Here is a 27,608-nt window from a genome sequence, read left to right as displayed (position 1 = left end):
GGAACCATAAAGTATTTATGATGATGTTTATTAAGGTTAGAAAATCAAAGGGGAAAATGAATGGAGTCCAGGGGAGAAAAAATATTTTTGGTACCTCACGGGGGAAAACAGCGCAACTAGCGGCCAATCATGGGATCTTTCTCTTCCGGGAAAGCTTCATGAATAATCCAGCCAACAACACCCCTGGAGATCCCTATGGGACTCGTTCACAACGACACGAAAACATTTACACACGAAAGAACACATCTTTTCAAGAGAAAACTTTGTAATTTGCACTGAATACATTTTTTGTACCGTATCAAGCTATTGAAGCGGCGTCAGAAACTTGAGCATCAATGGCGCCAGCTGCAGCTGCTCTGTATCATGTGTCAACGTATCATCAACATTGAGCATTTTCTTTTTTATGCAAGCCATTTTAACCATTATTTACAGCATCAATTATTTCAATGATAGTTCTATCCTTTTCCCATATGCCTTAAAACGTACTAATTGAAAATCCACATCTATGAGGTCTCTTAACTCTAAGGCATCTTATCAAGGCTATTGAGTTGTGTTCTAATAGATTCAATTCATTCATTATTTCACACAATCACATTCAAGTTGAAGTACCCTTAAATGACCTAAGGCTATTAGGTCATCTACTTATGTGGACGTAGACAAATATAGGGACAAATTAGTCATAGTGCAAGCATAGCCTACTACAGGAGTTTGACTATGTAGGCCTATATTTAATCAGTGATAGTCAACTAGTATGCGTGATCAGCCCTGTGATTTGGGTAGCAATGTGAATGTGTGCACACTGACTGCAGTGCACACGGTCCACAACACTATACGCTCTATTGTCATTCTTCCAGGGGCGCACCCCTCCCTCTCTGGTTGTGCACTCGGCCGGTCCGCTGCTACACGAGCGGCGTGAGCAGAGATAAACAAACACAAGGATTATATGATGTTAACACAGTGGTGACTTTGCCCGGAGCACCGCGCCCCCGTTGACTTGGCGTGAATAAGCAGACATGAAGTAATGTTCTAGAAAGAAACTCACGTGCGCGACCATATTGGAATATTATGCTTGGTCATTGTGTACACAATTATATTTTGGGATGCGAATTGGAGACATAATATATAGGCTACATATAAAATAAACCATTGCAGCCTGAGCCTCTGTATCAAAGAAAACTGCCTATACTCACTCGTTTAATTCTCCCCTTATAGTATTTGAATTTGATTTATGGGAATTTAAAGCATATTGATTGATTGATTGATTTTTTGTAGAATTTATTCGAAGTTTGCAATAGGAACAAGTACAATTTCATTACAGCACAATTAAATCACTGGTAAAAGGTGAACTAAAACTAAGGAGATCCTTGTAAGCTTTACGGTTATTTACACAGGAACCACTTTATGTATCTCATTATATTGAAAGACAGACGGATAGAACAGAGTATTGCATAGCATAGGTTACATCAAAATGTATGTTTTTAAATGTATAGATTTAGAAGGCCATTAATCACATAATCACCTAATCCGATGTGATTAAAAACATTTCAGATGCAGGATGAAGGCGGGGGGGGAAAAGTAGGCTATAGGCCTATCCACGAGTTTCCAACGCAACCTAGTGCATTGTAGCCTGACACTTCAGTGCGCACATCACCACCCCCTGCTGGTGGGTGGTTTGTAGTGTGGTGTGAGTCGGACGCTAGCAGTCAGGCAAAGTGCATTGCGCAGACGTCTGCACCGAGCTTCCGCCGCCGATTTACAAGCTCACAACGGGTTGCATCTGCGACGCGACGTGAGCTTGTATATCTGCTGTTAAACCTGGAAGTTTGGTCCTGATAGTCTCCAGTAAACTCCCGGGGAAACTTGTGGATAGGCTATAGTTTGGAATCTCTTGTAGGAAGAAATGTGATGATAGTTCTCTTGTAAACATATGCATGTGGGCCTAGTTATACCAGGGGCGTACCCAGGAATGAGAGTCAGGGTAGGCGAGATGCCAGCCGAAATGCCAGCGAAGTGCCACCCGAAATGCAACCCTAACCCCCCCATAAAATTATTATTATTATTTAAAAATAAAAATGTTATACAATGGTGTTTTCGTTTTCCATAGCCTCCATGTGTTAATTAGAAATCCATGGACCCCTATCGCAAAATATTTTGTTCCAGGGACCACCAGAAGCAAAGATTAGTTTTCGGTCTATTCTGCATCTAGCTTAAGGCCACAGACCCGTTGGGAAACGAGTTTGGGTCGACTTTGTTTTAGGTCGACCTTTCATGTATTAGTCAATAACCCCCCCCCCCTACGTAATTAAAATGCCAAGATTGCATTTTCGTTACAACACTGTTTACACAGTTTAATTCCGTGTGCACAACTCTTTCAATCATTCATATGGGAATCATTGGGGAGGCGCGAGACTTTTGCACCCGGTTCAGTTGGTTCAGTTCCGCCCTGGACGCTATAAAAGCTGCATCGTGACCAAACCATCATCACAACAAACAACTCATCCTCAACCGAGAGAGAGAACACCAGTTACTGAAGACCAAGGAACTTTGAAAGAACACTGCTGAAAATGGACAAGTGCGACTGCAACAAATGTGAGTTTTTTTTAAAAAGAAGTCATTACTGCTCTAGAATTGTCCTTAATTTTTTACACTTGAAAATAACCTGTGGTTCTCTTCTGTGACTGCAGCTGGAACCTGCACCTGCGGTGGATCCTGCTCCTGCACCAACTGCTGCTGCACCTCATGCCAGAAAAGTAAGGCTTTACCATTTTACCTCACAAGTTTAGTTTAAACTTTACCATTTCTACACTGGTTTGAATTCATAACAATTTTAGGATGAGATTTTAACATCCAACTAGTGTATCCTAGTAAGCTATCATTGTATAATCTGTACCACTGTACTTTTACAAATTGTTACAAGTAGGCATATTCAGTATTTTTGCATCAAAATTGCAGTTTGAAACTGTATTTGATAAATTTAAAGGTAGTAGTTGACTTTTTTCCCCCTTCTATTGATTACTCATGCCATGGAGACTTGAGTTGAATAATAATGTTTGGCTTTTGTCACATTCCTAAGACAATAATTTGATTTGCACTAAATTTGCCCCCATTATTCCGGATGGGGACCCAAATGCATTTGGGTCTCCATCCAGAAACAATTGGCGTACATTTACTATCAATTTTCTGTCTTAGGAATGTGACAAACACAAAAATATTGAACTCAAGTGGTGTGCGTAATCATTAGAAAAGTAATTTTTGGGGTGAACTACCAACTACCCCTTTAAAGCTTGCAGCTTGCTGTAGGCTACTTGTCAATGACACACAGGTGTCACACTGCCAAATCCAATCCTCTAACTAGCTTACTCTTGATTCCCTCCCCCCACTCTGCAGGCTGCTGTCCGTGCTGTCCCCCTGGATGTGCTAAGTGTGCGTCTGGGTGCGTGTGTGAGGGTGGCAAGAACTGTAACACTGGCTGTTGCCCCAAGTGAGCATGACATGACCCGGCCTGGTGTGTGAAGATGAGGGATGGATGTGCATCATCTACTGTCACTGAGAATGCCTCCTATTGCAGTTACTGAGAATGCCTCCTATTGCAGTTACGATTGTGTTTTTTTTACTTCATGTGTAAATGTGATTTAATAAATGCATTATTCAAAAGCAAATGGTTATACATCCTTTTGCCTTTTATGGGGGGGTAATGCATGTAACATCATACCCGGCAAGTTATGCAGGCAAAAACTACTGGCCTTGGCAACCCATCCATGGGGATGACATGCTCATGTTAAGGGGATTTGTGGTATTGTACTATACATAGCACCAGGTGAGGTCAAGATGCCTAGAAGTAGCCTAATGTTTGCCAACTACCCTGAAAATGGCAACACGTGTGTTAAATCCTTTGGAGAAACCTATTTCTTTTTACGACAATGGATTCATATGAACAGAAACAACTAACGTCAATGGGACCAGTGAAAATGGTACAGAAGGATGTATTTGGAGGAGGGCAGTAAAGTAAAGCTTGTTGAAAACGATTTCCACAGAGTGTTTCAAAGTGTCCAAATAAAACTATAATAACATTCCACAATCATAATCAGTGGAAACCTTTGATCCACTGCCTAGGGTCCACAATCACCATTAGACCTCTAGCTTTACATTTGCTTACCTCGGATTCAAGTTAGGAGCCCTTGCATTAAAGTAGTTGTGACACTGCATTCCTTTAAATACTATCACTCGCCAGTCGCCATGTATCACGTACATGACCTTTTCTATTTCCATTGTTCCGCATATCTAAGACTTTCTCAGATTTCCCTTCAAGATATCAATGGAAAGAAACCACAACTATTGAAGCTACCATACCAAAAATGTTTTGGATTGGTAAGGTAGAACTGGTAGGCCTATAACTTGATCTCCTCCTGAGTCCTGACCTCACGTGAGGTCCCGAAATAAAGCACACGAAGAAGAACACAGCCAGCTGGTATCAGTTTAGTTGTCCACGCCCCCCGCAACTTTATCATCAATTTTAACATACCTGTAAATGGAACCATATTGCTTAAAACGCATATCATGGTGATTGAAAGACAGTTTTTTACTAGCGACAGGAACCATAAAGTAATTATGACGATGTTTATTAAGGTTAGAAAATCAAAGGGGGAAATGACTGGGGTCCAATGGAGAAATATTTTTGGTACCTCGCAGGGGGAAAACACGCAACTAGCAGCCAATCATGGGATCTTTCTGTTCCGGTAAGGCTTCATGAATAATCCAGGCAACAACACGCCTGGGACAGATGAACTTTTGTCAACCAACAGGGCAAGCAGTCAAGGAACTGGAGTGTTAAGAAAACGTGCTACATGTGCTACATTAACTAGGATAAATAAGATGAGTATATCTAAATTACAATACTTAGCATCTGCCAATGACAAAATAATTAAAATATAACAATATATAGAATCTAATGGTCAATAAGTGCAGACAAGATCATTTTTAAAGCATCTTGGGGTGTAAACACTGCCTGCATCAGCATCTTTTTCCACATCTGTCTGTGTTCCTACATTGCACTTGATTGTGACTTTGACCTTTGAGACCCAAAAGTTAATCATGTCTTCAGGCAGCATACTTCAGACAGATCACTGATCATCATTCATACCCAGTTTCATGAATATTCATCCCTCCATTCAGGATTCTGATCTTGACTTTCGTTGTGAACTTGACCTCAGACTATTGAAACCCAAAAGACTAATCTCTTCAGAATATTGAAACCCAAAAGACTAATCTCTTCAGAATATTGAAACCCAAAAGACTAATCTTTTCAGAATACTAGGCTCAACTTTCATGAACATCTGTGCTATTCTCAAATGATTTTGTTCAGAGAGACACACTTCCAGTGGCGTCAGTTCAGAAAAAGCTAAGGTATGGCAACATGACTGGTGTCTTGCACGCGCGCGAAGACACCAGTCATGTTGCCATACCTTAAGAAGTACATATCCCCCCCCCCCCCCCCGTTTCTACGGTTTCTTGGGCTGGATATGGCAGCCTGGAATGGTTGTTTAAGTGCAGCTAAACTTGGCATGTTAGTAAACGTGCCACAATACCTTGTTAAAGTGAACATTTTGTAAAACGTTGTAGTTATTTTACCGTAATTTAACAACATAATACAGATAGACAAAGAGACATTCATGGATTTATATTTAAAGGTAACTTTTATTTTCCCCCCTGGACCCAGGGTATGGCAGCTGCATACCCCTGCCATACCCAATTGACGCCCCTGCACACTTCAGACAGGGCCCATTAAAATACCCTGCAATGAACTGCTGCCGAGGGTAATAAGAAAGTGCTGGAAGATGAGATAGAATCTTAGGAGCGTAGAGTGTTGACTGCTGCCAAATATGGGAGTCCTCCTGACTGATGGAGGTGGGTCATGTCATGTGAGGAGTGGTGAGCACGTAGATCGTCTATTTTCACAATTTCTGCCTCTAATATTTAACAATTTGTCCAATGTTTTCATTTGTCATTTTATAGAGGTATTCAAAAAACCATAAAGTGTCACTTTAGAAATGTGCATATACCCTCTATACACTTAAACTTGATGGTTTGTTTACTGTCGAGTGAGAAAACAACGTTGCACATTAAAGGAGTAGTTCACCCCCAAAATGACTTTTTTTCTATTGATTACTCATGCCATGGAGAGTAGAGTTCAATAATATTTTTAGTTTTTTGTCACATTCCTAAGACAAAAATGTGATAACAATAAATTTACCCCCATTCGTTCCAGACCCATCTGGAATCAATGGGGGTAAATTTACTCGAATCAATTTTTTGTCTTAGGAATGTGACAAAAATATTATTGAACTCTACTCTCCATGGCATGAGTAATCAATAGGAAAAAAGTCATTTTGGGGGTGAACTACTCCTTTAAGTTAATCATCTGGGGACCCCCCAAAATAAACAGGTTGAGAACTACTGGACTAGACGACCGCAGAGGTGGTGTGTCACCTGGTACTATGGCCAGCTGTTCCCACGCCGGAACAACTCTTTAGGCATTCATTGTCTAATGGGTTGATTAAGGACACCTTAATACATCTGCTTCCAAAATTCTGTATTTTCCCTCCCTCCTCCTGCAGTGAACATCACACAGCCCATCTCTGAGGGAAATGTAGGTTGTAAATACAATTACACATTTCTGCCAGCCAGGGGGTATAACCCCCATATAAATTGTCCTCTTCCTTTAGTCCATTATCAGTTCCCATGCTTTATTTTCACGTTTATAATAATGCTCTTTGACTTTTGCACTTTTATGACTTTGTTTCTGCTGATATAAAAGCAGGATTTTAACTTGTAATTGGATGACAAACTTTAGCTGTGTGTGTCAGACAGCAGGTAGAGATATAGCATGAGAGTGAGAGAAAGGAAGAAATAAACAGAACAGAATTGATGATGAAAGTGATTGCTTGCGCATTTGAACTCCAATGAATACACTGTGTCTGCATGTACATCTAACACAAGGAAGACACAAAGAAAGTGTGACACAAACTTAAGATCAGTTAAAAGAGGAAGAAAAGATCCCCACAAAATGAGTCAATAAGACAAATACAATTTATTCATCCGTTGTTCATGGATAAGACAATCAGCATAGTGACATTTTCATTCACTCCTGTCACGTGACTGCCAGACAGTACCAGACAGTATCGACACCAGTAAATGAAGAAGTGAAGATAAGACTGGCTGTCATCATGACCGGCTGATGTTTGCGTATCTGTTTTCATCTAGGAAGGAACATTAGAGCAGTGCTTCTCAACCTTTTCAGGCCGCGACCCCCAAAATAATCATATTTTAACTGGAGACCCCCCACCCTGACGAGCACTAAGAGTTGAGGCATTACATTTTGTATAACACGGAGGCATTGTGAGCATGTAGATCGTCTATTTTCTCAAATTCTGTCTCTAATATTTGACAATTTGGCCAATGTGATAACAATAAATTTATCCCCATTCATTCCGGATGGTGACCCGTTTCGAAACGGGTCACCATCCAGAATCAATGGGGGTAAATTTACTCGAATCAAATTTTTGTCTTAGGAATGTGACAAAAACCAAAAAATATTATTGAACTCAAGTCTCCATGGCGTGACTAATCAATAGAAAAAAAGTCATTTTGGGGGTGAACTACTCCTTTAATTTGTCATTTTAGAGGTATTAAAAAGTCCTTAAATTGTCACTTTAGAAATGTGCATAAACCCTCTATATAGCCTACACTTAAACTTTATGTTGGTTTGTTTACTGTTGAGTGAGAAAACAGTGTTGCACATTAAGTTAATCATCTGGGGACCCCCCCCCAAAATAATTTGGGGACCCCTCTGGGGGTCCCGACCCACAGGTTGAGAACCACTACATTAGAGATACTACAGATGGCCAAATTATTTCAACATCGAATTTTTGACAATGGCTACATGGCAAAATGCAACGGTTATCCATCTGGGAATATTATCGGACATTACAGTGACTGAAATAAATTAAAAAATAAAAGCGACAGACAAATGAACAAACGAAACACATGAAATTGGTTCTCTTCTTTTCCTGAGCATTTCCAAAGCACTGTCTGACATCAGTTCAAAGTGAGCATGTCACACCGTCCACCCACATGGTACACATTAAACAGCTTCACACCAGCAACACTTTGAGATGGACTGCTCTCTTGTACCAAGCTTTTAAGGCCACCAGGTTGGCGCAACTTCTCTGAACCCGGTCACAGGTGCATGGTGTCCGAATTGTGTGTTTCTAAACCAAACACACACGCATATTATGCACACACACATACACACACACACGTGTGTATTACAGGTTCCAAAGCTCATAAAGGAGGCATTTTATTGGGGGGGGCTTTTTACAGTGACAAGTGTCTTTAGGGCTCCGTCTTTAGCAGCCCTCTGACTCACTTCCTGTTCACGTTCTTAACTCCACACCAATGCTTTTGGATGAGAGGAGTTCAGCTGCACGTGTTCGTAATTCTGCCCGTTTCCCTAGGAAAGAAAAACGACAATTATTACATTGTAGCCATTTCGATGAGGCGCTCCCCCAGAGCAATTCACCCTTTGTTAGCCTTCTGGTTGGTCCCTGACTGACCAACCAGGAGGCTCTATCTGCCTTGTCCTGCCCTGGTTCCACCTTTTTTATGTTGAATTTGCTAAAACATAATGTTTGTAGAAATAGAAACATTTAAAAACATGCTGAGTCATTATACTGCCACTGAGCAGCTCCATTTTACTGTAACCAAGTTTGAAATTAGAATTGAACACAGAATAACAATACGAAGCAACTGAATTAAAATGGTAGTGGATGGAGTGTCCCACCGAATGTCCCACCAAGACACAGCAACCAATGGGTGTGAAGAGGAGCAGGAAAACGGGCGGGACTTGACAAAGGGTGAATTTACAAGTACAACCACGGAATAAGCTCAAGAACTAAACACTGGTTCACCAACAGAGTACAGGCCTGTCCATACTTTGACCGAATGTTCGGTGAGTTGGACTTTCCGACGTGCACACATTCCTGAAACTCTCTTTTTTGTCTAATGCTTTTCAGTAGTCGCGAGTGACGTCATTTTGTAGTCAAACCCGACTTTTTGACCGAAAAAGGGCGGTTTCTGTCACAGGCATTAAGTCATAACATCGAAGCCACAAACCCCGGGTCATAAACAGATTATTCCCGTCAGAAATACCATTGACTTTTCCTGTCACTTAATAGAAGAACATTTTCTCTGGAACACAATTCTTATATGAAGTGATTTAGAAAAAAAGCTGATTAAATAGTGGTAGTTTGAATGAACTCAAGGGCAGACATTTTTCCTGTGTGATCCTCGAACATCAGATTAGAGAGGAGAAGTGCCACGTAGGCCAAAACAAGAAGAGCTTAGAAAAGAGATAGAGAGGTTTTATCATTTAATTTCTCATTCAACCTGGGGGTGGATTAGAGGGTGTGGAAAATATGGAAGGAGAGAATCTGATTTCAGGAGGTCAGAGAGGATTTAGACCAAAAAGAAAAGCATTTTCAACTGTACTTGCAGATGACCGAAATCTACTGATTCTACTGCTAAACAAGGACGCCATGACGACTCTCACCTTGGACGCAATGGCTCTGAGTTTTCCCAGCAGCGAAGGCTTGTTGTAAACCACCTCATCCTCCATGTCTCCCTCGTTCTCCTCCCCCTCCATCACGGCGCAGCTGTCGGCTCCTGGCATCTCACACTCCTTGTTGGCGGTCATCACCAGCCTTGAGTACTTATACTGCAACCTGGAGGAACAATAAACCCAAAGAATCAATACAACGGGGTAAACAAACACGGCCAAGTGCTTAAGCATCGAGATGACTTCCATGAAGGGGAATTGGAAAGCAAGCAGAAGGGAGAAAGGAGGGAGTGGCAGTAAGTGTGTTACAAATGTATTATTATTATTATTAGACCTCTTGTTCTTCTTCCAGAAGTAGCAGGTGAGGGAGACGAGCAGTACTGCTGTGAAGGCCGCTATCCCTGCCCCCAGTCGTACCCAGAATTCCATGCTCTCGCACGGCAACACCTTCTTCTCGGGCAGGGGCACCCCTCCCATGCAGCGCTTTGGTTCATTCCACAAATACAGCATTTCCTACAGACGAACACACACATAATAAACACGTCAGTTGAGTTCTCATTATATTCCTATCAAGACACAGACACAGAAACAAGCATACAATGGCAAACACACATGCGCGCATGCACACACCTGGAGTCTTCCGTTGCAGGCTCCCTCTATCTTGTGATAGTCCATCTCGGTGCAAGTAGGACACGCCCCTGAGCTCTCCCACAGGAAATGAAAGGTGCAGCCGTCGCATGTTCCCGCAGGGCACTGACTACAATGGCCAAACACAGATTGACACAACACAACGGCAGGAGAAATAGAGGTTTAACGTTGTGAAGTCAGTCCAGAGACAACTCAATTATATTCCCATGTAACTGTCAACTATAAGTTTTAAGCTTACCTTTCAAATTCAAAAGAAATTACCAGGCGAATTGCATACATCAACACATCAACACCAACTAGGCTAATTCAAATAAGACTGTCTGAACATTAGCGTCACCTACATGGCAGCGAATGAGTGTTACTATCAGGTGATATGGCAGTTGAGGAATTCGCTATCTCAGTGTGAAAACACAGAAGCCTTTGAGAGAATATTGAAGAAATCTTCTAAAAAAAATGATAGGTGCAAACCTAGCTATTAATATGTATAAAGATAGCACACAAACAGTCATATAAAATTAAATACCTAGGCACTGTGATCTCTCCTTTCATGCTCTTCTCTGGATTGCAACGAAGTGTTACCACTGTGCTTCGGCCAGACTCGCACGACGAAGTCGGCTCCAAGGAACTTAAGAGCACATATACAGCAAATGTGAGGTAGTGAGCTAAAATCATGTCAACATACAGTATAACGTTATTAAAGGTGAACATGCAAGATGCCAGCGGTACCGGTAGTAGAAGTTGATATCAGGGACTTTCTTGATGGCTTCTGGGAACAATTCTGGTCTCGCCCTGATTGCATCCAGTGTACTCTCAACTGTTGCTCCTGTTAAAGACATGTATTATAGCAACTCAAAATCAATGTTTACAACTTGTTTTCTTTCTTCTATGTGTCTGGGAGAAAAGTAGCAAATCAAATCCCTTGCATGCGGACATACTTGGCGAGTAAACAGATTCTAATTCTGAAACTTGAAAAGAGGTTACGCGCCTGACATCATCATCATATCCGGAAGTTATGCGGGAACGCCTACTGCGTGGCAACAAACTACTTTCTGGCCTTGACAGCCCATACATCCAAACAGAAAAGTCATATCTGATTGCATTAAACTATGTTAAACAACATTAAACTAACTTTGCCACTCGATTTGCCATTCACTTTATGCATGCATATAGATCGCTTTTGACTAGAAAAAAAAGCTAAAAAAGATTTTATTTCTCTCACAACAGAGAGGAAATTGCAACGGTGTCTGAACTCCAATAAAGTTGAAGGCGTATCTAGTGTCCAATCTGGTGCGCTGTCTATTTCAAATAACTATAGACATGGTCAAGCAGTAGGTGTGCTAACCGACATTAGAATGTCCATTTAGAATAGTAGGGAGACCACATCCAACTATCTATATTATGTATATTAGCAATACCATACAGCAGGGGTCTTAAACAGGGGGTCCGGGACCCCTAGGTGGTCCTCAGAGTTACTACAGGGGTCCTCCAAATCTTTGTGTGATAGAAATCTTTTTCTCCTTTTTTATATTAACCACTTGAACCCTAGTGTCCATATTGGGAGAACTTTACCAAAAATAGCAGATCTACAAGCTCACAATTATAGATCTGCTATTTTTGATCTGCTTCTAGATTTGATCTGCTTGTAGATTGGCTATTTTCAGCAAAGAGCTTTGGTGTAGAGAGGAAAAAGAGCAGACTAAGTACAGAGTGAAAGGTCAAGTTTTATAAGTGGTTAAATATCTGAAAACACAAATTGACATGAATCCAAAAGAATGTGCTGTCACACGATGACACTATATGGAATCTATGAAAAGGTTGTGTGGGGGGTCCCTGCTTCATCTCTCACTCTGAATTAAGGGGTCCTTGGCCTGAAAACGTTGGAAGACCCCTGCCATACAGATTGGTTAAAATACAGTCCCGAATTGTAGCTTAAAACCATTTGTAAAAGAAAGACACTTAAAGGACAACTTTGTTTTTTTACAAGGGTTCATATTTTAGATTGTAATTTATAGAAAATAAAAAGTGAGTGTTAAAATGTTTTTATTTGCTTCGTTCTATTGTTTTATCACATTTACCGTGCTAAAATATGGGGCATGCGTAGTTGCGTACGCATGGGGGCATGCGTACAAGTGGCTAAATATGTCTTTTTAGACACAATAAGCCAGCAGTTTCTTTATTGCTATTTACAGTAACACTTCTAGCTCCCACAAGTCACATCCAACCATGAAAGGTTGCGTTGTATCTTGGGAATGGGCTTATTCTGTGTAAAATGACATATTTAGCCACTTGTACGCATGCCCCCAACCACTGAAATAAGAATCTCTAAAACAATAGAAAATAATTTTAACACTCATCTTTTATATTCTTTAATTACAATCTAAAATATGAACCCTTGTTGTAAAAAACTAAAGTTGTCCTTTAAAAAGATCAGCTCGAGCTGTCGAGCCCAACGTTCACCCTACGTTGTTGTGTTCACACGTATACTAACCAAGAAATCTGTCCGCTAGGCTGATGGACTGTGAGGCGAGTGCCGTGTGGAAGCCCCTCCCGTTAGCTGGGATTATCGTTGATTGACAGACAAATGTCTTCACCGTGTTGGCTCCTTCTCCTTTCTCCCGCTGTCCGTCAGAGACGGACAGGTCCGTAACGTTGTCTGTACACACCGCCATGCGGCCCTGACACACAAACACAGCAAGGTGAAGTTATTGAATGCTTTAACCAGTGAAAAATAGCAGATATACAAGCTCACAGCGCGGCACCGAGTGCCGCGCTGTGAGCTTGTAGATCTGCTATTTTGGGAAAAAGTCGTGAAAATGTGTGCAAATCTTTGAATATATGTATTTTCAAAGCGAACGTTTGTAACTCAAATTTTGCTTCTGGGGGGTCCCTGGAACTAAATATTTTGAGATGGGGGTCCGTGGCCAAATAAAAATCTTTTTGGGGGTCCTTCACATGAAAAGGTTTGAGAACCACTGACATAGTAGTCTCTCAAGAACAGACTAACTGAGCTTAAGTGAAAAGGACCTTTTCTTTGATGATGGCTGGCCAGATTGCTGACGTTTTTCAAAAAACCTTAGAAGGATTCAAAAGACAATTATAGAATCGTGTCAAAATTCTAATTTTCACGATTTTTCAAAAATAGCAGATCTACAAGCTCGCAGTGAGCTTGTATATCTGCTATTTTTCAAAAGTTAAAGCATAAAATAATGATACATAATAATGTGTACCCGTTCTGAATGGGTTAATAGAAAATAATTTGCCTTAACCACTTTAAACCAGCTGTCCCTATTTTGGGCATATCATTATAGGTGAAAGTTCTCGGACTACAACATAAATTTCACATTTTTAAATTAGTTCTTGTTTTTTGGTTTTCCCAGTATCTCTTCCAGCCCCCAAAAAACCCAATTCATTAACTCTAAGCCTTGCCTTTCATTTCAGTGAGAGGCGGTACTTTTTGGGAGGGGAAGGTGGTTCTAAAATTGGAACAACACAGAGAAGATTAGCATGGTGCCAGGTGGTACCATGCTAATCTTCTCTGTATCGTGTCCAATTTTAGCCCCAAGGCAGCTCCCCTTTGCCAACAAAGGGCATTTTGGTATTGCAGCTGAAATTGCTTGGAATTAGAGACAGACAGAACATGAAATTTCAATATCCGAGTGGTTGTTTAGGCTGAAACCTGTATAAAACCGTATTATGGGCCAATATTGATATAAAATATATATTTTTTGGTGAGGCCCCTTAAAGAGAGTGTGTGTGTGTGTGTGTGTGTGTGCGTGCTTGCGTGCGTGCGTGCGTGCGTGCGTGTGTGCGCGCGCGTGCGTGTGCGTCTGTCTGTGTCTCTACCTCTCCTCCACACAGGCTGATGTTAAAGTGGTGGAAGTATTTGGTGCCCTTGGAGGTGAAGCTGGGGCCGTTCATCAGTGACCCAACAGAACCCAGGGAGCTCAGGTCAAAGTTCAGGGTCACGTTGGCCTCTGTGTGGCTGAAGTGACAGTCACTGTAGCATAAACTGTGCTCCTAAAGAAACACACACACACAAAACACACAGGCTGCAGATTATATCAAATATATAAGATAGTAGGGCATTCACCAAATATTCGAATATCAAAGTCACTATTCAACGTTGTTCACCGAAGTCGAATATTCGCTTATTTATTTATTTTTATTTCTCTTTAAAAAATATATAGTTTATAAAGCTTGGCAGTCATAAGAATGAGTTGTCAATACCCCTGGTGGATGAATTTGTAAATGCTCTATACCAGGGGTTCTCAAACCTTTTTAGGCTGTGACCCCCAAAATAAACATATTTGAACTGGGGACCCCCACCCTGACAAGCACTTGGAATTGTAGGTATTACATTTAATGTGACTCGGTTCCGCAGATAAATATTGTGAAAATATTTTCACAATGTTTGCCTCTTGCTTACTTAATATTTGACAGTTTGGCCAATCCTATTGAATATTCGACTAACTTTGAGGTAGAATAATTTGAATACTAAAAATCACTATTCGTGAATGCCCTGTAAGATAGCAGTTACACATTTGAATGTTACAAGTTGATATGGCATTACAGTGTAGGATTAATACACATGTAATGACATTATTACAAGTAGTATCTTATTGAATCTCCTGTCTTAACTTTGTATGGATTGTTGCTACTGTCTGACCATGTCTCTCTTGAGAATGAGACTGTCTCAGTTACATTACCTGTTAAATAAAAGGTAATAAAAAAATGATAATTACATAAAAGTAGGATTAGGGGCCGTGTCCACAGAAAGTGTTTTATGAGCAGAGAAGCTTTGGACATCATGTCCAGACTCCAGGGAGATTCTTACTAACTGCCCACCCAGGGGGTCCCCAGATGACAGTGAAGTGACAATGTAAAGGACTTTTAAGAACATTTAATACCTCAAAATAATAAAAGGAAGAAAGAAAAAGACCATTACTGCATTAGAGGTAATACATAAACTATTCTATAAAAAATGTTAAAAACATTAACCAAATTGACAAATAATATAAGAAAGAGGCAAAATCTTTGAAAGTAGAAACTTAAGTGCTACATACATAAATCAAAAGTCCAAAAATTTAAATAACTTAAGGGGCACAATGCAACATTCAGCCACTAGATGTCGCACTTTTATAACAGCTCTGTTATATAAGGTTTGTTATTAAATCACCTGTACAAGACAGAAAAATGTATCTGCAATCATCTAGTCTGAAACATTGTAACATGATGGCTGCCTGGATAATGGCTGCCAACAGCTTACGACTTACATATTTTTACATACCAACAAAATTCAAATTATTATTTAATTGCAAGGTGTTGTGAAAATTGTGAAAATAGCCGATCTACATGATCGGCTATTTTCACAATTTCTGCCTCTAATATTTGACGATTTGGCCAATATTTAATTTGTTAAATTACCCTCTGTAATCTGTACACTTAAACTTTATGTTGGTTTGTTTACCGTTGAGTGAGAAAACAATGTTGCACATTAATTTAATCATCTGGGGACCCCCCAAAATAATGTATGGACCCCCCTGGGAGTCCCGACCCACAGGTTGAGAACCACTTTGTTAAGACACCCTGAGCACTGTAATAATAATAATAACGCTCGCTCACTGCTCCTAGTACTTGTAGGATGGGTAAATGCTAGGGGTGTAACGATATAGTAACTGCATCGAAATATCGTTTTTAACTTAAAAAATCGAAGTATATCGAAATGAAAACAGCTAAAATCGAATCGTATCGTTTGGATTTGTATTGTAACGAATCGGCAGTGCAAAGAATCGATTGTATCGATACTACCTACTTGTGCATTGTATTTAACATTTTTAAGAAGAAACAATTTAAAGGAGGGGTTTAATTACTTTTCATTTCCATATAGCTACAGTGCTCTATTGATAAATGTGTGTAATCTCTGTGTTCGTGTCAAGGTGCAGGTTTGGCAATATACAATGTCCATATACAGTATTTGCCAGATAATCACTGTGTTTACTTATTTATATTGCTAAATAGTTACTATATCGATTTTAAATCATTGAATCGAATCGTATCGTATCTTCATGAATGAACCAATATCGTCCATGTATCGTATCGTCAAACATGTATCGTGATATGTATCGAATCGCTATTAAAATGTATCGTTACACCCCTAGTAAATGCAATAGACCAATTTCACGTATGTGCAAATATACAGTGACAAAAGTACGCCAAAGGAGTGTGGACCAAATAATACGAAAAAAAAATGTCATCAATAGGAATGCAAAAGGCACCTTGTTGCTTTTGCTGGCGGGTCCGCACGGCCGGCAGGCCTCCGAGCCCGGGGTGCTTTGAGAGACGAGGTAGGTGTTGGGCGGGCACTCCGTGCACCGGCTGCTGTGCGTGTCTATGTAGTACCCGGGAGGGCAGGGCACACACAGCGAGCCGGAGGGCTGGGTGCTGAGGGCACAGGCCCTGCACTCTGAGGACACGCCGTCCACCGCGTTGCTCACAGAGATGGAGTAGATGCGCACCACGTCGTTCACATAGCGACGTGTCTGTGTGACGAAGACAGAAACCGCTACAAATAAGGACTCAGAAATAAGTGTGTGTGTGTGTGGGGGGGGGGGGGGGGGGGGGGGGGGGCATACAGCAATGTTGGACAAGGATCGGCTGATGCTGAGAAAACTGTTAATTGTGGGCCCGCTGAAAGTGAGAACACTGTGTTATCTTTTTTTATCTATCAAGTTCTACTCAAAGATTACGTAATGTATCAGTCAAGTTCTCCTTAAAAAGTGACGTAATCTATCAGTGAAGTTCTCCTCAAAAAGGACGTAACCTATTACGTCAATTTAGTCAAGTTCTCCTCGACAGTACAAAGGCAATCTTTGTGCCCATACATGGTGTTACATGCGAGCCCACACTGTTTCGTAGGAACAGTATTTCTAATTAATTGTATTATTTTATTAATTATCTGGAAAATGTAGTAAGCTACGTTACTAGTTATAAATGAGATTAAGCTGGAACTTGCTTTGCAGTAGCCCCAAGCAATATGGAAATTACATAATAGGTGTGTGTCATAGGTTTTCCTAAGTGTGTGTGTGTGTGTGTGCGTGTGTGTGTGCGTGTGTGTGTGTGTGTGTGTGTGTGTGTGTGTGTGTGTGTGTGTGTGTGTGTGTGTGTGTGTGTGTGTGTGTGTGTGTGCTCACATCAGAGGGCTGGTTGGTCCTCTGGAAGGCCCATGTGTATGACACGGAGGCGTTCTTATTCATGACGTGTGTGTAGAACTGCCTGGTCTTCATCCCCTCCCACGACTCCACCACTGTTGTGCTCTTCCGATTCACATCCTAAAAACAGGATGATGAACTGTCCTTTAGGCAGGCTTTGACAATAGACCATCTGACTCCTAGCTGTGGTTCTCAACCTGGGCCCACGGGTTGATTATCAAATAATTGATAAAACACTAATATTTGAATGATAACATAACATTAATTTATAAATAATAAGTAAAAGATTAGTCCCAATGATCCAAGCCGGAACACAATCGATTGATTGATTGATCATTAACACAATGACCTACTGTACTACACCATGTCAAACCCAAGCTTCACCACAATTGACCAGGTCGGTCAATTTGGTGTTTATAGTGATTACGCTAGGGGGAGCTCTTCGCCAACGTATGAATGGTGCTACAACCGGAAATGCCTTGCGTTTTGCTGTCAAAACAAGCTTTTTTCTATGGACCCCAACTAATAGTCGGAGGCTTAGGGATTTTTCATGCTAATCAGTCTAAAAGCGCCAAACTTTGCACAGATGTAGCCCAGGGCATGCTCTAATAATTTAGCTAGGGCACCCGAGTCGGCGACCTTCGGGGTCGCCACAGCGGCCAAATCAAGTTGGGCTTGAGAAGCTACAGTATGAGGCCGTATTGACAGGAGATTTCCCGGCTAGCTCTTCCTCACCATCATGAAGTAGAGTTCGCAGTCAGCCGCGCACGTCGTCTCAAATTCAAAGGTGATGCGACCGAACTCCATCCCCGTACTGCCGGACATCGATGTCGGGACCCTGGACGTGAGAAACGCAGGCAGTCAGAAGAAAAAGAAAAGAACACAAAGAGCAACAGATAGTTCCCCATTTTGGGCTTTTCAAAATGACAAAGATAACACATTTACAATGTGTCACATTGCAATGCGTTGAGGTTGTAGATTGGCTATTTTCGCAAAAGCCAGTATTGAATAGGGTTCAAGAGTTTACAAGTGAATATTAGAGGGAGGAGTTCAGAGTGAATATTAGAGGAAGATTTCAGACATGAATATTAGAGGAAGTTTAGAGATTAATATTAGAGAAAGACGTTATTTATGCCAGATGCCATCTTATTTTGTTCTAACAGCAATTATTTTTCTCCACACTGTCAACTGCAACATGCAACCTTAAGTTCTTCTTTGTTTGAGTGATTAATTCTGCCAAAGATATATATTGTTTTGGGTATTGTTTGTGCCATGAGTACATTCACACAGAACGTGAATATTTAATGCCAATAAATCAATGCAATTCTTTTTTGGTTTTGTTTTACGAGGTCAATCTTTCACTGCAAATACAAGTTGTATGAATGGAGCATCAACTATATGAATATTTTGATGTAAAATATTCAATGACACATTTTCACATCATTTATTCATCACGCTCCCTGAACCATGTCAATAACTAGATGGAGGAGGATGGTGCTCACTTGAAGCCAGGGATATGGATGTTGAGGATGAGGTAGTCGTTATCTGAGCCTCCCGCTCCACTCTGAATATGATCTCCAGCCACCTCCCAACCTGAGGGAGCCAACAAAACACACTTTGCAATACTTATTTTATAATACTCTTGTCCTACACCAGTGTCAGTCTGTGTCATGTCTGGATAGACATTAGGGCTACATGGGCGATATGGACAAAATCCAATATCACAAAATGATTTACCAAATATCTCTATATAAATATTGTGACAATAATAGGTTGTGACGATTGTATACATTTGTTTTTGATTGATCAAAACAATTCAAAGGTAGCAGATTTTCAAGCTCACAAAGCATTGCAATGTGATGCTAGTCGAGACTTTCACAATTTAAAAAAAGTATAAAATAGGGCTCAAGTTATTACACTTATGATATGCCTTTACTACCAAACGTTGAAGACCCCTGTCAAGACAGAGCTACACTAACAGTTCACCGAGAGCGTGACAGTACCTACCATTCATGTTGTCACATTTGGAGTTGCCCACGTTGAAACAGGACGTCTTCATGTTGGCAGGCAGGACGTTCCACCATTTATATTCATAACCCAGACTGGGCTCTGTGCCGGCCGGACACCTCTGACACGCTGAAGGATAAACAGAGTTTAAAATGTCTTTAACCAATCTATTCTTCGTCAAACGGACCAGGTTTACAACTGTACATGGACCAATTTTTTTAACCTCTCCACTAACTTTCTTCACAAACAATTGCTGATCTACTGTACAAGCGCAAATGCGACATGTTTTGAGCTTGTACTGTACATCTGCTATTTTTGGTTAATGTTCCACCCGGATGATGGGATTCGAGAGGTTCATCACATTTTTACATTGGTGCTTGAATCTACAACGTTACTGAAACAACCAAAAGGTGTAAAGTGCAAATGTTATTTGCTCATGCCATTTATGAGTCATTACAGATGAAACAGAAAGAGAAACAAGATTAGATGAGAATAGGGGTAAGTGTTAGGAAAACAATTGTAGGGAAACCCTATTTGGAATCTAGCTTTCAACTAGCCCAGTGGTTCTCAACCTTTTCAGGACGCGACCCCCAAAATAATCATATTTGAACTGGGGACCCCCCACCGAACTGGGGACCTTCCACCCTACGAGCACTAAGAGTTGAGGCATTACATTTTGTATAACACGGTTCTATTGTGAAAATAGCAGATCTACATGCTACATGCTCGCAACGCGAGGCGTTGTGAGCATGTAGATTGTCTATTTTCACAATTTCTGCCTCTAATATTTGACAATTTACCATTTTGAAAGTATTAAAAAGTCCTAAAATGGTCACTTTAGAAATGTGCAGAAACCCTAGCCTAGTAAACTGACTCCTCCAATCTTCAGTTCGATTCGAATGAAGGCAGGAAGAGACTGGTTTACGAGGCTACAGAAACCCTCTATACACTTAAACTTTATGTTGGTTTGTTTACTGTTGAGAGAGAAAACAATGTTTCACATTAAGTTAATCATCTGGGGACCCCCCCAAAATAATTTGGGGACAACCCTGGGGGTCCCGACCCACAGGTTGAGAACCACTGAACTAGCCCACTATAAAGTGCTAGAAGTTCACCGTACGTTTTATGCCGTCCGAATAGGTCCCGGGCGGGCAAGGTGAGCAGGTGGCCGTGTCGTTGTTATAGAAGCCGGGGTTACAGGGGGGGCAGGGCTCACGTTCCCCAAGAGGGGGCAGCATTTCAGCTCCGGCTACATCCTCCAGGCAGATCTTAGGCTCGATCCACTTATAGATGACCTGAGTCTGCGTTCAACACAGCAACACAGATGGAAAAGGATTCAGAGTGTGAAGTAGTAAGTAAGAGTTGGTTTACATTTTAACGTCCACTGATGTTAAAGGCCAGAAAAACAGCAAAATCCTCAATGTTCATTTTATACAATCTCGAGAGTTAAGCTGGTTGCACACTGCTGCGTTTTGGAAATCCAAAATCTGAAAAAAAAAAAACTTTTTCAGGCCAAGGAGAGAGAGAGCTTGCAAGGGACCCAGTAGTGTCAGTTGCGAAAATCAAAAAAAAAAAACTCAACCCACTGGTCCGAGAATAAATACGAAACGGGCGGCAGTGTGCAAGGTCGATATTTTTATTTACGCGCTCCGCGGCGATATCCGGCGATATTTGGCCGAAAAAACAGTGTGCAAAGAACATTACACATGGATTAAGGAACACTGAGGATTGTTTTGTGTATATCCATCCAGAGAGTGTTTTCCCCATTTCACCTTGCCGTCACTGTCACAGGGCGTGTGGATCTGGAAATAGTCCTTCCTGGAACACGGAGGTCTGTCCTTACAAACACCTGATCCCTCGGCTGGGGGAGGAAGGACAGAAAAACTCGCTTTTATAAGGCAGCAGCAGAAACATTCAAAGAACAAAGTGATGCGCCCATCCTTTCCAAGTGCTGGTGCTGGGCTCAGGTCAACATAGGATTAAAAAGAATGGAAGTCCACAGTGTTTATTCTGTGGAGCATCAGATGTTGTGTTGACTTCCATTCTTTTTTACCCTTTTAGGCCTAGAATTATTGACTGCTTTATTGAAAAATAGCAGATATACAAGCTCACCGGTGCCACGCTGCAAGCTTGTAGATCTGCTATTTTTTTTTAAATCACGTTTTCTTTTTGCAGGTCTTTGAATATATCTATATTTGCTTCTGGGGGTCCCTGGAACAACATATTTTGAGATGAGAGTCTGTGGCCAAATACCTGTAATTTTGGGGGTCCTTGACATGAAAATGTTTGAGAACAGCTGATTTAGAGGAAAGATTTAGAAGTCGGGTCAAAGATCGGGTCAAAGATATTCAAAGACTTGCACACATTTTCAAGATTTTTCAAAAATAGCAAATCTGCAAGCTCACAGCGCGGCACTCGGTATATATATGCTTGTATATCTGCTATTTTTCAATAGTTAAAGCATAAAATAATGGTTAAAGTGGTTCAAATCTAACGCGACTCAGGCGTGTTCCAGGTATTTGAGAGTTAATCCAGCAGCAGAAACATTGTCGTAATAAATAATGTAAAAAGAATATGTGCATTTTTTGCAATTTGTATCTGTGTTTAAACGGCATGAAAACAAACAAATAATTGACTAGCATGCATAGACTCACAAGTTAGTATTTAATTGCTTCACTTAGCTAGCTACTAAATATATTCTCCCGGCTTTCATTGCTGGGAGAGCGATAAGATTGGGAGGGGGAAAAAAAACTGCCTTGCAAAACCAATACAAAATCTTTAGGTCAAGGGTCTTCAACAGGGGGTCCAGGACCCCTTGGGGGTCCTCAGAGTTACTACAGGAGGTCCTCCAAATCTTTGTGTGATAGAAACTTTTTTTCTCCATTTTTATATTAAAAATCGAACCTCTGTTCGAAGTGGAGCTGTGTGTGTGTGTGTGTGTGTGTGTGTGTGTGTGTGTGTGTGTGTGTGTGTGTGTGTGTGTGTGTGTGTGTGTGCAACAGCGCCCCTCCCTTAACATGTGTGGCCAGAAAAGGTTACTGCAGGCTACAGACAGACACGGAGACACGGAGACAGACAGACAGACAGACAGACCCACACACACGGCCACGTATAGGGAGCTTGTGTTCCACACAGCTCCAAAAATTGAATCCCAGTGTCCATATTCTGAGAACTTTAGCCAAAAATAGCAGACCTACAAGCTCACAACGCCTTGCGCTTGTAGATCGGCTATTTCCGGCAAAGGTGGTGTTTGGTGTAGAAGTGCAGGCTAAGTACAGAGTGAAAGGTCATGGTTATGAAGTATTAACGGTTCAAGTGGTTAAATATCTGAAAACACAAATTGACATGAATCCAAAATACACTGATGATTGTGCTGTCAAAAGATGAAACTATAAGGAATCTATTGTGGGGGTCCCTGCTTCATCTCTCTCTCAACTAAGGGGTCTTTGGCCTGAAAACATTGAAGACCCCTGCTTTTGGGTGTTACTTCATATCGAGGTGGTGATATAAGCAGCTGGTGTAGGATAGTACCCCGATGAATCGGTAGTCAGAGATCTAGAAATGCTTTTGTTCCTTGAGTCAGCCTTGAGTTTGTAGCTATTTATTTAAGAAGGTGTCTGAAATTATTTTGATAAATATGTTTCTGTGTCATCAAGTTTGAATGAGTGTGTGTGTGTGTGTGTGTGTGTGTGTGTGTGTGTGTGTGTGTGTGTGTGTGTGTGTGTGTGTGTGTGTGTGTGTGTGTGTGCACGCGCGCGCGTGTGCGCACCACATTGGGAACGAGGACGCACGGACGGACGCACGGACGGACGCACGGACGCACGGACGGACACACGGACGGAGGGGAAAACATACTCTCCCTCAGCCTTCGGCTGGTGGAGACAATAACAAACGTATGAAAAGTGAATAATTATGTGAACTTCAATAAAATATGAGCTTATTTGCAGACAGTGGTTCATTAGTCAAACCCAACTCTCCCAGGCCTTAAGTTCCACTTTCAACTGGAAAGGAGGCCTGTCCTCAGGGACAGGAAGTAATGATCACAAACACTCAAGTTTATCTACCCCTGGTGAAACTAGGACAGCTTCCCCTACTCGTTAAAGTGTGTGTGTGAGAGAGTGATAATTCGAAAATCGATAATTAATTATTATTATTTTTTTATATAAAAAAAAAAAAAAAGAAATTTCTTCTGTTTTTCTTTTTTTTTTACTGGATTTCAATGCAAATTTACATATATACAACATGGCTCTTCAGGTAATTGGTAGCCTAACTACTACTCTTCATCTTTCTTTTAAGTGTGCCAGTGTACTGTTCACCTAATCTCTCAAGAACAGATTCTGTGATGCTTTACAATACAGAGGATGCTGTTTTCCCTTTTCTTTGATGATGGCCACCAAGTACCAAACAATCAAGCCTGAATCAATCACACCTGTGTCTGAGACAGGGGGGAGGGGAGTGTGTAGCAGGCAGCTGCCACTCTGCTGTGCTCCTTCACTCTGTCTACACAGTTTACAGTTGGTGCTGGTGTGATAAATCAATGGCCATTTACTATTATCATTAATACTATTGTTAGCCTATATTCTATATTTTGTTTGAAACTAACTAACTAAGCCAAAAAATAGTATAACAAAAAAATATATATATTAATATTTTTTCGATTATGAAATATTAAAATCGAATATTGATTAATCTAACGAATATTCGAAAATCGATTATTTGGTGACATCCCTAGTACCTACGTGCGTAGTGGGTGGTGGTGTTACAGTTAGGGCTGTCACGATTATGACATTTTACATGACGTTTAATTTTCACTCAAATAATTGCGATTAACGATTTCATTGTGTTTTTGTCGTTGACAATTACATTTCTGTTTGGCTTGTAGGCTTTGAAGTTGCACATGGCAGATATGACACATAACCTAAATATACAAAGAAATTACTGACATATTTGACAACTTTATACTAGTTAAAAAAGAACATTGATAGTGGAAATAGCCGATCTACAAGCTCACAACGTGTCGCGATGCGACGCGTTGTGAGCTTGTAGATCTGCTATTTCCACTATTTTTGACTTTTTTTTTTATATATTAACATTTTTCAACATGGAAACGATTATGACGATTATGAAAAATAATCTTGATTATGTCAAATAATCGCGATTAGACGATTATGTAATAATTGTGACAGCCCTAGTTACAGTGTGTGTGCGTGTGTGTGTGTGTGTGTGTGTGTGTGTGTGTGTGTACCTACGTGCGTAGTGGGTGGTGTTGTCACAGGGGGTGCAGGAGCTGGCTCCGTGGCCAGAGTAGGTGTCCCTGTGGCAGAGGTCACAGGAGGAGGAGCCCGGGACGCGGCTGAATGTCCCAGGCTTGCACTGGAAACACTCTGACGTGTAGGCCACTCCTGGGAAACCACACAACACAATGTGAGAGCGTGAGGAGAGGAAATTATTAGCGTTTCTTACTTTGACAATCTGCACGTCTGCAGATTATGGATTACACACGGAAGACGGCATGAGGCTAGGCCCGTCGCAATTACTTGAGATAATCACAGTTATTTCGTGCATAACCGTTCATAATCATTTCCATGATAAAATAGAATAATATATTCTCAGACATTTTCAAAAATAGTGGAAATAGCAGATCTAAAACCTCAAAACGTTCGGCTATTTCCGCAATTAATGTTTCAAGTATAAAGTAATTAAATGTATATCTTACTTGTCATATCTACCCTGAGCACCTTTTTTTCTTTTTTTACGAAGCATGCAAGTCTTTTATTCATAATGTTCCAGTGTTCAACGACAGAAATGCTATTTGTCAATTAATTGTCAAGTAAAAGCTCATCATGGTGACAGCTCTACATGAGACAGTGATGTGATGTAAATATCCTCATGGTGACAGCTCTACATGAGACAGTGATGTGACAGCTCTACATGAGACAGTGATGTGACAGCTCTACATGAGACAGTGATGTAAATGAGCAAGTGGAAGTGAGATAAGGTGGTTACAGTATGTGAGTGAGGTCTGGTACTGTACGTGAGTGCAGGGGCGTCAATTCACCCTTTGTCAAGTCCCGCCCATTGTCCTGCCCCTCTCCACACCCATTGGTTGCTGTGTCTTGGAGGGACATACAGTGGGACATTCCATCCACTGCCATGTTAATTCAGTTGCTTCATATTGTTATTCTGTGTGCTCAATTCTAATTTCAAACTTTGTTTCAGTCAATTGGAGCTGCATAGTGAATCAGCATGCCTTTAAATGTTTTTATTTCTCAAAAAATTATGTTTTAGCCAGAGCCCTAGAATGGAGAGTTGCGTCACTCCCGTTCACTTCATGGGGCCAGGTCTTCTACGCACACATCTATTGGCGTATAGTGACAAACGGCCAACCGGAAGTTTACAAAATGCATTGAAGTCTATGAGGTGTAAAGTGACAATGAACCACGTGACCAGCGCTGTTTCTGACCCCGCGGTGACACCACTCTCTGATTATACTGCTCTGGTTTTAGCTAATTCAACATAAAAAAGGCGGAACCAGGGCGGGACAAGGCAGATAGAGCCTGCTGGTTGGTTAGTCAGGGACCAACCAGGAGGCTAACAAAGGGTGAATTCACCCTTTGTTAGGCTCCTGGTTGGTTAAAACATACTTTTTGGAGAAATAAAAACATTTAAAAACATGCTGATTCACTATGCTGCCACTGAGCAGCTCCAATTGACTGAAACAAAGTTTGAAATTAGAGTTGAGCTTACAGAATAACAATATGAAGCAACTGAATTAACATGGCAGTGGATGGAATGTCCCACTGAATGTCCCACCAAGACACAGCAACCAATGGGTGTGGAGAGGGGCAGGACAATGGGCGGGACTTGACAAAGGGTGAATTGGGTATGGCAGGGGTATGCAGCTGCCATACCCTGGGTCCAGGGGGGAAAATAAAAGCTACTTTTAAATATAAATACATGAATGTCTCTATGTCTATAGTGTGCTGGTTATTATGTTGTTAGATTACTGTAACATAACTACAAATGCAAGATTTTACAAAATGGTCACTTTAACAAGGTATTATAATTGGATTCTCCCCATCTTGACAGAATGGTATACTCCCAGGTTCCGCAGGTCAGCTGCACAGGTGCAATGCATTATTGTTAATTGAGGCACGTTTACTAACATGCCAAGTTTAGCTGTTCAGGCTGCCATATCCAACCCAGGAAACCGTAGAAACGGGGGAAAATGTACTTCTCAAAATAAATGTATCACGCCTGTTGATAAGGTATGGCAACATGACTGGTGTCTTGAACGCGCGCGAAGCACCAGTCATGTTGCCATACCTTAGCCTTTTCTGAACTGACGCCACTGCGTGAGTGAATTCATTCAGACAAGTGGGAGAGAGTGAAGAGGAGGAGAGTGCTCACTGACCTTCTATCTGAACGTTCTTCAGGAGGACTGGCTTCACTACTTTGGTCAGCACCGCCCCCGTCCTCCAGTAGAGGATGTTGGTGCCTGACTTCAGGTTCACCTGGGAAAAAAACACATGCTTGAATTAGACTATTTCCGTGTGTGCATGTGTGCAGGAACGTGCAGAGAATGTTAGAGAGGCAGGGGCTGAAATATCTAAAAGGGCCTTTTGGTGAAAATGCCGAAAAATAGCTGACCTTCAAGCTCACAACGCGCGCGCGCGCACACACACACACACACACACACACACACACACACACACACACACACACACACACACACACACACACACACACACACACACACACACACACACACACACACACACACACACACACACACACACACACACACACACACACACACACACACACACACACACACACACACACACACACACACAGCCTATTTTGGCTATTTTGTTTATCAAGATGTCGATAAGATTGTATAAAATAGGGTTTAAGTGGTTAAAAACACAGATACCATGTACTACCAGGCATCACCAAAGACAGCTGCTTTCACCTTCCATCCGGTAAGCACACATGCCAACACCTTGAGACTAATGCACAGCTTCTTCAGACATCTCAAAACAACCTGGTCAGGTTACTACTTGGCCTCACACTTAGAACTATCCACCTAATCCATGCATTTGCAATGACCATAAAGGACTGTAATTTAA

At 41.2% G+C, this 27,608-nt stretch overlaps 1 protein-coding gene across 1 annotated transcript in view; it reads right to left on the bottom strand.

The window, feature by feature from the left end:
• Positions 1–7,771: 7,771 nt before the first annotated feature.
• The window catches only part of elapor2a (endosome-lysosome associated apoptosis and autophagy regulator family member 2a), a 37,391-nt gene continuing 17,554 nt past the window's right edge, over positions 7,772–27,608 (bottom strand). Inside the window, exons 6-22 of the mRNA XM_080736776.1 lie at positions 26,891–26,990; positions 24,726–24,878; positions 21,249–21,337; positions 20,597–20,777; positions 19,477–19,605; positions 18,972–19,062; positions 18,205–18,307; positions 17,452–17,589; positions 16,537–16,800; positions 14,105–14,278; positions 12,750–12,936; positions 10,988–11,084; positions 10,785–10,886; positions 10,244–10,370; positions 9,948–10,126; positions 9,608–9,779; positions 7,772–8,509 (exon numbers count right to left, since the gene is read on the bottom strand). Coding sequence (XP_080592902.1) covers positions 8,441–8,509; positions 9,608–9,779; positions 9,948–10,126; positions 10,244–10,370; positions 10,785–10,886; positions 10,988–11,084; positions 12,750–12,936; positions 14,105–14,278; positions 16,537–16,800; positions 17,452–17,589; positions 18,205–18,307; positions 18,972–19,062; positions 19,477–19,605; positions 20,597–20,777; positions 21,249–21,337; positions 24,726–24,878; positions 26,891–26,990 — 2,355 coding nt within the window. The 3' untranslated portion in view covers positions 7,772–8,440. The remainder of the gene's footprint in view (positions 8,510–9,607; positions 9,780–9,947; positions 10,127–10,243; positions 10,371–10,784; positions 10,887–10,987; positions 11,085–12,749; positions 12,937–14,104; positions 14,279–16,536; positions 16,801–17,451; positions 17,590–18,204; positions 18,308–18,971; positions 19,063–19,476; positions 19,606–20,596; positions 20,778–21,248; positions 21,338–24,725; positions 24,879–26,890; positions 26,991–27,608) is intronic.

This window comes from Nannobrachium achirus, assembly GCF_963921795.1.
Source record: "Nannobrachium achirus genome assembly, chromosome: 11".
Taxonomy (NCBI): domain Eukaryota; kingdom Metazoa; phylum Chordata; class Actinopteri; order Myctophiformes; family Myctophidae; genus Nannobrachium; species Nannobrachium achirus.
This window is presented reverse-complemented; position numbering and strand designations above follow the sequence as displayed.